We start from the raw sequence: 13,807 nt of genomic DNA, 5'->3' as shown, positions 1-13,807 counted from the left end.
CTTAGGGTCCTGTGTGGAGTCCCGTGTGGGCCCTTGCGGGTGTTGGGCAAGACTCTGCTGGCAAGGTAGCCCGGGGCTCGAGTCCATCCCATAATTATTAAAAGTTGGCAAGATTGGTCACAATATAAACTATATATTACAGTTCCATTTAACACATTTAAGGAAAAGCGAGCCATAAAGCAATACAAATAAAAATTATGAACAAAATATGAGCATACAAAGATTAACTTCAACTGAGGGAAAGACCTTCTTCATATACTAGGTCCTATAATTTTCAAATAAAAAGAAATTGGAGTCAAGTTTTCTACATTGACAGATATATACTTTCCTTATGCAAAAGAACTAAGTTCATAAAAAGGCAGAGAGTTCTGGTAGAAGCATGTCAGAAAGACATTTGTGGAAAGAGATTTCCAGCTAGCACATCATTCTGGCTGACTTTCATTTGTTAAAATTTAAATTGGATGGGAAAGTTTTTAGTTTCTTGTAATATTGTAAAACAGTTTCTTCAGTGTCTTTCACACTATTTTTGGGAGACTCTGCCTTTCTCTTTTCTGCTGTTTATTGTGTTTACTAAATTCTTTCCACACCACTGCTTATATGGTTTGGAAAGAAGTCAATTTCATACACTAAGGTAACGTTTTCCTTGGTTATATAAACCAAATAAACACATTGCACTTTAGAATGGACTTCTTTAGAAAAGAAAATAGATACACAGAATGTAAATTCCTCTCTCTAAAGTAAATGCTCAGTTATTGGTAAAAACCTGTATTTTTGATGATAACAACAATAATAAGCAGACAATCCCATATGTATAATCAAACTATATTTTCTGAAGTGCAAATTTTTGGTTTTTGCAACTATAGACTTACACTTGAATTAATTAATCAATCTGTTTATGTTCAAGATATGTAAAGACATTGTTTTAAATGTTCCAAAGCCATTTATTAAAAAATCCTGTTTTTTTGTTTTGTTTTGTTTTGTTTTGTTTTGTTTGTCATCAACCTTTGAATACTTGCTGATATACATTATTATGCTGATATAATGTAGGTTCGTTTTCAGACATTCAGTTTTGTTTCATTGTCTTGCTATTCCACAGTCTTAATTACTGGAACTAGCAATGCATTTTGAAATCATACTGTTGTTCAACTTTTTGGTTTACCAAAGTGACTTTAAGCATTCTGTAACACATATGTTTTCATGTGTGTTGTAGAATCAGCTAGCCAAATGCTAAAAAAAAAAAATAAAATAAATGTCCCCTGAAGCCTGCTTAGTCAGACTGAATGAAATGGGGAAGCAGTCTTTATGATGTAAAAGTTATTAACAAATAGATGTGGTACATTTATTGGTTTATTTAAATCTTTTAATTCTTACAGTATAAAATTGAAATCTTACTACTCTCTGATAATCATTGTATCATGTCTTTCATATAGTAATATATTTTTTCAATCTGATAGATTTGGGCCCCACGTGGAATTGCAGAGTATTATTGCATATTTTAACATGTTATAAATTCTGTGGGAGTTTTTAGATAATCTACAATAACAGTTCTAAACTTTTGCCTTCCTGTTTGTTTCGCTTTGATTGTTTTAAATGCTATTGCATTACAAAAGCTTCACTACAAATTTAAGTAGACCTGGTAAAAATGCCAACTTCATCTTTTCCTCATCCTGCTGTGTGAGATAGTGTTCCATCTCGTGTTTCTCCTGTTTTTGTGTGTATGAAGTGCACATGTGTGCATGTATATGAGGACACATGCATGTGTGTATATGTATGTCTGTATGTGTGTGTGTGAGAGAGAGAGGGAGCAGGGAGAGGGAGAGACTGAATTTGTGTATAGACTCAAGGTTGGTGTTAATAACCACACACTCAAGATTAACTCAAGATGTTAATAATCATCCTCTCTTCCTATTCCACTTTATGTATTGAAGTTAGTAAGGTTTCCTGGTCAAACGTGGAGTTTAAAGACATGACTAGTATTTCTTTGTTGCTCATTTATCTCTGCTTGCTAGAATTTGAATGGATAGGCTGCCATGCCTAAATGATAGTTATATGAGTTTATCTGGATCTTGCCCTCAAACTTGTTCGAATGAAGATTCAATCACCAAGAAATATCCCCAACTCCTGCATTACATTTTTATCGCTAAAAGTATATAGATTTTATATTCAATCTCCATTAACTCTTCTACACACTGTGACCCTTCTATCAATTTTTTTACTAACTCAATTATTCAAAGACTTTGTTCCTTTGTCTTCCCTAAAAACAGAGCAATCTGCTATCTGTTAAAACCCTTTTCAAATCCATTCCTTTGATCAATTCATTTTTCTTTTTTCATTTGTTAATGTGGATATTTATATTGATTTTTAAACATTAAACCAATATTGCATCTCTGTGATTAATTTCACTTAGGTGTAATATTTATCACATTAGAGATTAACTTAAAATCGTGTTAGATTATTTTTTTTAAATCTATGCTCACAAGGGACATTGGTTTGTAGTTAAATATTGTTGTGGTTTACTTCATCAGAGAAATGCTAGTTTTACAAAGTCAATAGTGACTTATCTCCTTCTTTAATTGTCTGAAAATATATGTGCTAACATTTATGTATTCCTATAAAACCCTTTGAGAGAATTCAACATTAGTGTTATCTAGGTAAAGAGTTCCTGCCTGAAAAATATTTCCCAATGTTCACATATTTCTTTACTAGATGCAAGACTAATATGTTGATTTCCTATGTGGTCTGGCACTTTCTTTTAAGGAAACTGTCCATTTAATTAAGTTTCCTATGGTATTATATAGCCCTGCACTATCCATACAAATCCTATGCATCTTTAATATAATTATAAATTCCAATCACCATATCTCTTTTACTTTTCTCAGTATTGGTAATGTTTATTATCTGTCTGTTTTTCACAAGTTCAGGAAGAAATTTAAATATTTTACTGATTTTCCCAAGGGGACAGGGTTTTGTGTTCACCATGTTTCTTTAAAATTTTTCTTCTTTTATAATTAATTCATCTTTACTTTCATCCTCAGTATTTCTTTTGGTGTGGGGAATTTGGGAGACACTTTATATACGTGTTGGATATTCAGGTATTGAAGGGCTTTTTACCGCATTCTCTCATGGCTATATTTCAAGGATGAGGTTATTATTAAATGATACTCAAGAATGATGTGGCTTGCTTAAATCTGCAAACTTTATTACCATATTTCAGGAGATGTCTTCTATGATACAATTCATATGGGAAGCAGTATACTAAAAAACTGTATCCATAATTCATTTTATCCTTTTTTCCAGCATAAAAGTTATTGCTCTGTCTTTTCCATTCGAGAAATTGACAAACTAAACTTTGCAGATATGATAACTTATTCCAACTTAATCCCATAGAGAGTAGAATAGATGGGGTTTGGACACAGGCTGATTAACAAACTTCTAAGCACAGAAGGGAACAATCAAAGAAAGTTAATATCACAGATGAAGCTACCATGTCAGCAATCTGGAAGGAGAGTATATGTGTGTGGTAGTTTCATATCTCCCCACTACTAACAATTCTTCAGTCCACTACAGAACATGAGAATAGGCTGAGGATGAAATGGCAGGGCACAGAACAATGACGAGGTGACTGGGAGCACTGAGACAAAGCACAACTCTGGAGAATGACAGCTTGTATTTGCCAGTCACCTTCATTTCGCTTTCCTGACATCTCTTACAGTTGTAACTTTGACACATTCCTCACCTTCCTCATTGGGCCTTCTTAATTAGTTATATAGTTATCAACAGCCATATGATGAAGTCTCACTCTAATGTAAGTGATGTGATCAAAATACGGGAAGGTAATGCCAGATATTCTAGCTTATTTGTAAAAGAGATGCAAGACAATACTTTTAAAAGCACACACACACACACACACACACACACACACACACACACATATATATATATATATATATATATATATATATAATGTACTTGTTATATGTTCTCTTCCCACATGCCTAGTACATGCACAGGGAGTCTCTTAGAGAAAACCTTACAGATTTTGACTATTTCCTCTAAGAACAAAAGCAAACTGCTTTTATGTTTATCAATATTTTCCTTCTTGCTTTATATCTTTACTTGATTTGATTTACGGTAGGGTAAAATTCTTATTTCCATCCTTGTTTGGTCTATGTTAACAGGATTAGATCTCTAAATGACTTCAAAGGTTCTGCAAAACATTACACAGATTTGATAGCAGGAAGATAGTTCTAATCTTTTGTTGACAAGTTATACACAGTATGCACACATACATACATAAATAATAACATATCTATTTATGGTCAACAGTGTCGTTTCAATTAGAGACAAATGTAACATAAAATGGTTGTTCTACTGCTTTAGAAAAATATCATACAACATCAGAAAAACTAAATTCTACATTAGAAAAAAGTAATGTAATCCAATAATTTAATAACCATCTTTTCAAATTTAGGGAGGACAATTTTTTAAATTTTTATTTTATTTTATCTTCGTGTATATATGTGCATCACAAGTGCCTGGTTCCTGAAAAGGTCACAAGAGGAAAACAGATCCGTAGAATTATCATTATAGATGACTATGTAGTACCATATTGGGAAGTAAACTAGGATACTCTTATAGAATCTACAAGAACAGCATGTGCTTTTAAGCATTGACTCATCTTTCGAGTCCCTCAAATATTAATAATTTCTTGCAAGGAATCACACATACTTACTGTTACTGGAAAGCAAACTTTCAACTTGATGTTCAAAAGTAGTTTTCAAATACTTACATAAATGGGTCCAGACTAACTGGTCATATTTTAAATGATACTGTTTTAAGTGTTTTGTATTAAATTTTCTTAAAGGATAACTAGTCATTAAACTAATTCATTTAAAATTAATATGTGTGATTGAATGTAACATACTTAAAACCTCTTTTCTAGTACTAAATTAAAGACACATTTGAGAGCCTATATTTCCAATTTTGCCTATAAAATACTAACATTAGTTCTGAATTTTCATTTATTTCCAAGGTTTTTTATTAGGTGAATTTGTAGTTTTCAAAAACAATAACAAAAATAAAACTTACAAACAATCATGTCTATGGTTGCAAACAATCCAGTCATGCCTCTAGCTGGATTATCAGAATTCCTTGACTACAGTCAAACATAAAGTTCCTTAAGAAGAAACTCATGCAGCACTTGCAATTCAGGTCACATAAACACTTCCAATTATCAAATAAAAAACACAATATTGATTTGTGGGGAAAGCTTCAATTAGCAAATAAGGCTACTCTAATTCAACAAGTGAATACCTTAATATATTGTGAGTAAAAATAAAAATGATTTTGAAATGTAAAATTCCAAATTTAACAGTAAAATTTGCATGCAATAGGACTCAATAAAAGATTTTAAAGAAACATATAAACCAAATGTAAACACTAAATTGAATCACTTAGAAAAATTGACAGTAAATTATTGGGTGTGATAGATGCATGCTACCATATACTATGTTCAGAGTTTAAAAATAAAGAAAAATACAATTACCCTAAAAGACATTTCAAGATTCTCTCCACCCCAGATATCCATTCCTGCATCGTAAGTTCCTATCTCTTCAAAGTAGTTTCTGTCAATAGAAAATAGGCCACCAGCCATAGTAGGGGTCCTAGTTGAAAACAAAACAAAAGAAAAGAATATGTTTTGAAAACAATGTGTGGAGTTTAATGATACTACAGCAAATACTTTTGACATCTTAAATATTTGAATATTCCTCAAAAAAATCAAGCTGGAAAAACAATATCAAGGTGTGAAAGCATTTAAAATTTCCAAATTGCATTTATATTTCACACATTTTTTGCAAAATTAGATTAAATTACCTTGTTTTATTAAAGGTGATAAAATAGAAACACTGAAGAAACAATGCCTAGTTAAATCTGCAGGTTCTCCTTTCTCCAAGGCAAAGCAAGAGAGGGCTCTGCCTTTTACGTGGTTCTTAAAGAGATTACCTGATCTCAAAAATACCAGTTAGGATCTTGGCCACAGTATTACAAATCACCTTAATGTGAATTCCAGGAAGCTGAGAATATGCTTTTTTTCTATTAAAAAAAGATCTTTCTCAATACTGAATATAGACTGCTATGGCAATGCTTGTGGAAAACATCTAATGTTAATTACAAGTGTTATAAACAAAGGCAGTAAAGGAGTTTTACATCCACCTTTTTATTTTCAGTATATATATATATATTTTTCTTTTTTCTTTTATTTTTCTTTTCCATTTTTTATTAGGTATTTAGCTCATTTACATTTCCAATGCTATACCAAAAGTCCCCCATAGCCACCCTCTCCTGGGCATATATCCAGTATATATATTTTAAAGATAATTATTTGTTTAAATCTAGACATACACACATATCTTACATACCATTCAGGGTTTTAAAAGGATTTTCACATAGAATCTAAAATTTTCCACCAACAATTAAATTTGTATTTGGCTTATATTCTTGAAATTTCTCTACAAAATTGTGGCCAGGGAAACAGGTAGTTTATCTGCATATCTTCACCATTTCCTTCTCTTCTACAAATCTAATATTCCAGGCTCATCCCAAGCTCTGCATCAGAGCACCTGCCATTGTATTTCCTCAGGCTCTGCACCTATCTGCAGTGTATCATACAGAAAGATCTTCCCTTCGTAACTACTATCCCCTACTCATGACTTTATTTAATTCCCAAATCCTGCAAGCACATCCTGGGAACCAAATGCCTCTGAAACCATGGAACCAGGCAACCTAACTGCAGATCGTTATTTCTCCCTCAACTCTTCCAAGTCTAATCTGAGAGCCTAATCCCATGAGCTTTGTGGCAGATCACCTGCTTTGGATTCTCTTCACCCTTTCCATCATATGAAGACTAAACAGATCCCAGTGAAACACCCTGCTGTGGATACCACCCAGCTCATCTTCATTTCTCATAGGCTGCCAATGCTTAGATAGACATTTTTAGAAGTAATAATCAATGGTCACATAACACAGGATCCCAGAAGGATTTTCTTCCATACAATACACCATATTTTCCTAAGGACCAGAGAGGAAAACAAAACAAAACAAAACAAAACAAAACAAAACACACACACACACACACACACACACACACACACACACACACAAACAGAACAAAAGAGACAAAAACCAAAAACCAAGAAACAAAATATCCACATAGAAAGACAGTACCAGATATCAACACTTAGAATTATAGCTCTCCAAAACCCAGATGGCTAGATTCCAGAATAAAAATTCATCCATAAGAATATAACTCCAGTAGAATCCAGCAATGCTATTGCAGTGGGTCCAGGCAATCACACCATAACTAAAGCACAAAGCAAAGTCCTTATAATAGCCCTTATGGATATGATAGTGAACCTTAAAGAAAAATAAATAAATCCCTTAAATAAACCTATGAAATACCAAGGAAAGAGAAGGAGCAAATGAAAAAAATAGTTCAAGACTTGAAAGTGGAAACATGATCAATTAATAACACCCAAATTGAGGGATATATGAAAATGAAAACTTTACAAAGTTTAACTTGAACCTCAGAGGCAAGCCTCACTAACACAAAAGATGAGAGAAAATCTCAGTATAGACACAGTAGAATATATGGATACCTAGGTCAAAGAAAATGTTAATTCTAAAAGAATTCTACAAATAAAATCTAGGAAATTTGAGAAAATATGAAAGACCAAATGTCAAAATAATAACAATAGAAGAAGAAAGATAAACTCAGATCAAAGGCACAGAATTATTTTCAACACTTTATAAAAAACAAATAAGTAAATAAACAAAACAACAACGGCAACAGCAAAAAAATCCCTATGTAAAGATGTAGAGGCCTATCAAGGTACAAGAAGCATTCAGAGCATCAAAATAGATGAGATGAGAACAGAAAATCTTATCTTCATAAAATAATGATAACCACAAAACACCAATATTCCTCAAATTATTCCATGAAATCAGAACAGAAGGAACATTTTGCAATTTGTTTTGGGAGGCCACAGTTACCCTGACACGCAAGCCCCAAATCACATGAAAAAATGATATAACTGTATCATTAAGGTACAAAAAGATATAATTGTAGACCATGTTTTCTTATGATCATGGATGCAAAAATTCAGAACAAAACATTAGAAAATAGAATCCAAACATATCAAGAAGTTTATACCACATTATCAAGGAGCCTTAAAGCCAGAGATGGAGGGATGATTCAACATATATGAATCAAAAATGCAATCCATGATATAAACAAACTGAAAGATAAAAAACAGGTGATCATCTCAGATGCAGAAAACAGTTTTTGACCAAACTCAACATCTCTTCATGATATAGGTACTGGAGAGATAAAGGATACAATGAATGTATCTCAATATACTAAAGATAATTTACAGCAAGTCCAAGGTCATCATCAACTTAAATGGAGAGAAACTCAATATAATCCAATAAAATCAGGAAAAGGACACTATTACTCACTCTTCTCATACCTACTTAATATAGCACTTGAAGTTGTAGCTACAGCAATAGGGCAACTGAATGAGAGGAAGAGTATACAAATTGCAAGTGAAAAAGTCAAAGTATCCTCATTTGCAAATGATATAATAGTATACATAACTGTAATAGTTTGAATATGCATGGCCTAGGGAGTGGAATATTAGGAGGTATGGCCTTGACAGAATAGAAGTGGTCTTGTTGGAGGAAGTGTGTTACTGTAGGGTTATGTTTTGAGACCTCCTAGCTGTCTGGAAGCCAGTATTCTCCTGCTTGCCTTCAGGTGTAGAACTCTCAACTCTTCCAGAGCCAAGCCTGCCTAGATGCTGCCAAGCTCTTGCCTTGATGATAATCAACTTAATATCTTTGAACCTGTAAGCAAGCCCCAATTAAATGTTGCCTTGGCCTTGGTGTCTCTTTGCAACAATGAAACCTTAAGACAATAACAAACCTTAAAAATTCAATAAGAATCTTCTACTGTTGATAAACACTGTCAGCAAAGTAGCTGGGTATGAAATCAATTCACAAAACTCATGAGTCTCATATAGAATTGATAAGTGGACTGAGAAAGAAATTGAGGAAACACCTTTTACAAATGTCACAAATAATATAAAGTATGAAGGAATAACTTTAATCAAGCAAATGGAAGACTAGTATAATATAACTTTAAGATACTGAAGAAAGAAATTGAAGAAGCTATCTGAAGACAAAATGATCTCTCATGATCATTTATCAGTATTATTAATATAATAATAATGACCACCCCACCAAAAGTAATCTATATATTAAATAAAATCTGCATCAAAATTACAACACAATTTATTACAGATCTTAAACGTCAATATTCATTCTAATAAAATGGAAGCACACACAGAAAAAAAGCAATCTGGAATAATAAAAGAACTATTTGAATTATCACCTTTCCCAAATTTGAAGTAATAATGCAGATCTATAGTTATAAAACAGCATGGTATATGGCCCTAAAACTGAAAATTTAATCAACTGCATCATATTGAAGTCCCAGAGATAAATACAAACACCTATGGACATGTAATTTTTGATAAAGGTGTTAGAAATACACACTATACAAAAAGATAGCATCTTCAACCAACAGTGCTACTCAAACTGGAGTTTTGCATCTAGACGTATCCAAATATATCCACCCTTTTCACCTTGAATAAATCCCCACTCCAAATGGATCAAATACCTCAACATTAAACCAGTTACACCTAACCTGTTAGAATAGAAAGTGGGAAATAGCCTTGAACTCATTGCCACAGAAAAAGACTCAGAACAGAGCACCCTTATCAAAGGCACGATGATAAATGTGCTTTTGACAACTGATAAATGTGACCTCATGAAACTAAAAAGTTTCTGCACAGGAAAGCACACCATTATTCAGACACAGTGTAAGGGTACATAATAAGAAAAAGATTTTTGTCAACTACATGTCTGATAGACTGATAATATTCAAAATATATAAAGAACAATAGCAACTATTTACTTAGAAAATTGATAAACTAAAAATTAGGGTATAGCGCTGAACAGAATTCTCAAAAAAGAAACAGTGAGAAACTGGGGAATTGGGCTATGCACAGAGAGGCTGTTCTCCAGTTGAGCTGAGGTCTGAACCCCAGGAAGGATGATAATTCACCTACATGAAACAATAGGCGCTCCCTCATGCTCCTGGAACTCTGGCTCCTGCCTAAGTTAGCACCCCACAGGGCCTCCCCCCCAAGAGATGCATGGTCAGTAGTCATGTAGACAATGTCTCAAGCTTCTGACCTTCAGGCTAAACTCCTCCCCACTTACCTAGCATCAGTAAAGACCATAAAAAGGGCTGTTCAGCCCCTGCTTGCTCTCTTACTTGTCTCTCTTACTTCTCATTCTCTTACTTCTTACCCCTCACCCTCTCTCTCCTCTCTCTTTGTCTTCTCCTGTCTTCTCTCCTCTCCTCTCTCCCTCTTACTCTTTCTTTCTCTCTAGCCTTTCCCCTCTCTTTCTCTCTCTCCCCCTTCTCTCTTTCTCCATGCTTTTCTATAATAAAGCTCTAAAACCATAGAATGTCTCTGCTCATCAAGATCCACTGAACTCATAACCCACGGTGGCTTTAGCAAAGTAGCCCGAGGCTCCCAGGTAGGGCTGCCCCTTGCCACCCCCTGAAGAGTGAGTCAGAGGCTTAGATGCGCACCAGAGGGTGAGTGGAAGGTAAATAGCAGCCCTCCTATGCCTGACTGACCAGCGAATAGGTGGAACTCTGGCAGGGTGTGGGTTTCTCCTCCCCATCTTCTCCCAGCCCCCACTTTTTAGTCCCCAACAAGAAAAAGTTGAAGAAATATTCCACATCCTTAGTTATTGGGAATTGCAAATCAAAACTATTTCAGAATTTTATCTTGCACCTTCAGAATGGCCTACATCAATAGAGCAAGTAATAGCTCATTCTGGTGAGGATATGGAGTAAATGGGAGGCTCATCTATTGCCGATGGGAGTGCAAACGTGTATAGCACTATGGAAATCAGTGTGGTGGTGCCTCAGGAGGAGGAAATGGATCTACCCCAAGAACCAGGCATACCACTCTTAATCAGGTACCTAAAGGAAGCTTAATTATACAACACAAACCTATGCTAAGCGTGCTTATTGATGCTCTAAGCATATTAGCCAAAAATTGGAAACTAACTAGAAGTCCCTCAGCAGAAATATGGATATATAAATTGTGGCACAGTTATTCTATGAGGAATCTTTCAGAAGTGAAAAACTGAAATAGTAAAAATTTTATGGATTCGATGGAGCTAGAAAAACATCATTCTGAGTAAGGTAACCCAGATTCAGAAAGATAAATATGTTATGTATTTACTTATATGTGGATATTAGCTGTTATGTTGCTGAAGAGAAAGTTAGAATCTATAGAAACGCAGGTGTTAGGAATAGAATAAGGGACCAGGAGAGAAAGATTTGGCTGGAAAAGGGAAATAGAATAGTTGTGGAGAATAAAGTGGTCAGGCGGATAAGGAATGTTCAGGGGTAGAATATGTGAAAAAAGAAAGTGCCATTTGAAGAATAGTATGGAAACAAAGAACAATAGCTTGTGTATGTGTGTGTGTGTGTGTGTGTGTGTGTGTGTGTGTGTGTGTGTTTGTGTGTGTGTGTGTGTGTGTGTGTGTGTGTGTGTGTGATCGAAATTAAATCAGCAAATACTGAGGAATAAAGATAATAAACTGTCCCTCTCATGTCGCCAAGTGATGCTTCCAATACCAGGATTGAGTGACAACTAATTGTGTCACAAAGGTATTGCATGAGAACAACAAACAACCCATGAGGTTTCCAAGATGACAGATTGCTCTCTACCAATTGACAGCAACACACCCTTGCTGAAGACAACACTAATAAAATTCATTGGACATGAAGAAACTGAGTGCCCACAACAATCCTTCACACCTATGTTCCAGCATTTTAGTTCAGGAAGACACTCACTATTCATATCTTCAAAGAAGAAATTTAAACACCAACCCAGCCCCAAACCCTTAGATCAAAAATGGTGTCCTGACTATAAGTTATGCCAGGGCAATGGTGGCACTGAATTTGTGGGAATAACCAGGCAATACCTCATTTGAGTTAAAGCCCACTCCAGGAGAAAGAAGTCATATCTTACACTGCTTGGGTGACCAAGTCCTGACACTAGGTAGCCCAGGGAGCTAGGGCAAAGCTAAATATGACTGTTCCTTAACAAACAAGCAAACAAGCAAACAAAACTGCCACAATAAAATAACTCATAATATAATCTGCTTTCCACTGTGCCTTGCTCAGCTACCAGAAGAGAAGCTTCCTCCTGTAGCAAATGTGAAATCATACAGAGACCCATAGTCAGACATGATACAGAGAGTTAGTGATGTTGGAACTCTCAGCCCTAAATGGTAAGTTTCCTTCAAATCCTTCCTCGCAGGGATCAGGTAACTCTGGGGAAGAAGAGACAAAAGGTAAAAGAGCCAGAGGAAGTTGGGTACAAAAAATGCAAAGCCCTCTGAATCAACAGGATCAAAGCGCACATGAATGTAGAGAGACTGAGGCAACAGGCAGGGTCCTGTTGAAAGAAGAAATCGACCTATGCCTCCATCCCTAATTTCAAAACAGTTTCTAGTTTATAACCAAATACAAGCGAAAACTTAATTAGGTCGAATGGAGTCTCACTGGGGAGGATTATGCCCACCAGTAGATGGCCAAACAAAAAGTGAACTCCATTGCATCTTTGGGGGTGCTTTGTCTAACAATGTCATGTCAGGGCTTTGCCTTTTTAGAAATGTCATTATTTTTATGTGTATTTCATTTTAATTATACATATTTTTCTTCTTCGTTTTTACCCTACAAATCTTCTGTGTATATATTATGACTTCAAGTCAAGTGTTTGATGGGATTCCTGAGTGTTTGAGCAAATGGGTTTCTGTTTATTTTGCCTTCACCTGGGCTCATTTCCATCCATCGTTTGTCTTGTTTTTTGTTTGATTTTATTATATTTTACTTTATTTTATTATAAAAAGGAACCAACAGATTTTAAAAGTTTAATTAAGTTTGATTTCCTAATTAAGACAGCAGGTCATGCATAAACTTTTTCTTTCTTTTAGGGCCTGGGAAACGTATATGCAAAGACAAGTTCTGTCTATTCCAAGGTTGAACAAAAGTGGCAAAGAAAATTGAATGTTACCAGAGCATAGTGGCTCCAGCCTCCACTGTATACTACCAGAAACAGTTCTTTCCTTTAATATTTAGTTAATTTGAGGCCAGGTCTCAGTTTGTCACTCAGACATGCCTAGGACTCACAACCCTCTGCCCTACTGTTGGGAGTGCAGACATGGGCCATTGCACCTAGTTATGTGCAACCTTTCAAAAATAATTCTCATGCTTGATTACTGTGTACCATAGATGAGGTCACATTGACATGGGCAGGGTCCCAGGTGGTAATGAGGAGAGTTTTCTGTTCATTTTGATGCTCTGCTAATTAAGAGAAGTAGTGAAAAAGTAATATAAATTTGTAACGTACCTGTTTATTTTATGAAATTTTAAGAATAAATCAACAAAACTCAATAATTTATAGAAATTATATACCCCTCTACTAGGTTTTACACTAATGTTTTCAAATTAAATTATGTGCTTTGTTATAAAACTGCCTAATAATATTGTAGGTGGACACCAACCATCTGCAAAACTATTTCTCCAGTGTTCTCACAGTTTTATGCTCAGATAATGAGCTGTCGATCAGCTGAAGTAGTTTCACCTTGGTGGTCT

At 34.8% G+C, this 13,807-nt stretch overlaps 1 protein-coding gene across 9 annotated transcripts in view; it reads right to left on the bottom strand.

The window, feature by feature from the left end:
- The window catches only part of Galnt13 (polypeptide N-acetylgalactosaminyltransferase 13), a 682,099-nt gene that overhangs the window by 232,592 nt on the left and 435,700 nt on the right, over positions 1-13,807 (bottom strand). For all 9 annotated transcript variants that reach the window (XR_374098.4, XM_006498088.4, XM_006498091.3 and 6 more), the window contains one exon: positions 5,546-5,663. Coding sequence is in view for 8 of the 9 variants with exons in the window: in XM_006498088.4 (XP_006498151.1) it covers positions 5,546-5,663 (118 nt within the window). In the remaining variant the exon portion in view is untranslated. The remainder of the gene's footprint in view (positions 1-5,545; positions 5,664-13,807) is intronic.

This window comes from Mus musculus, chromosome 2 (assembly GCF_000001635.26).
Source record: "Mus musculus strain C57BL/6J chromosome 2, GRCm38.p6 C57BL/6J".
NCBI classification, from domain to species: domain Eukaryota; kingdom Metazoa; phylum Chordata; class Mammalia; order Rodentia; family Muridae; genus Mus; species Mus musculus.
The sequence above is the reverse complement of the archived record's forward strand: the minus strand, read 5'-3'. Positions and strand labels throughout refer to the sequence as shown.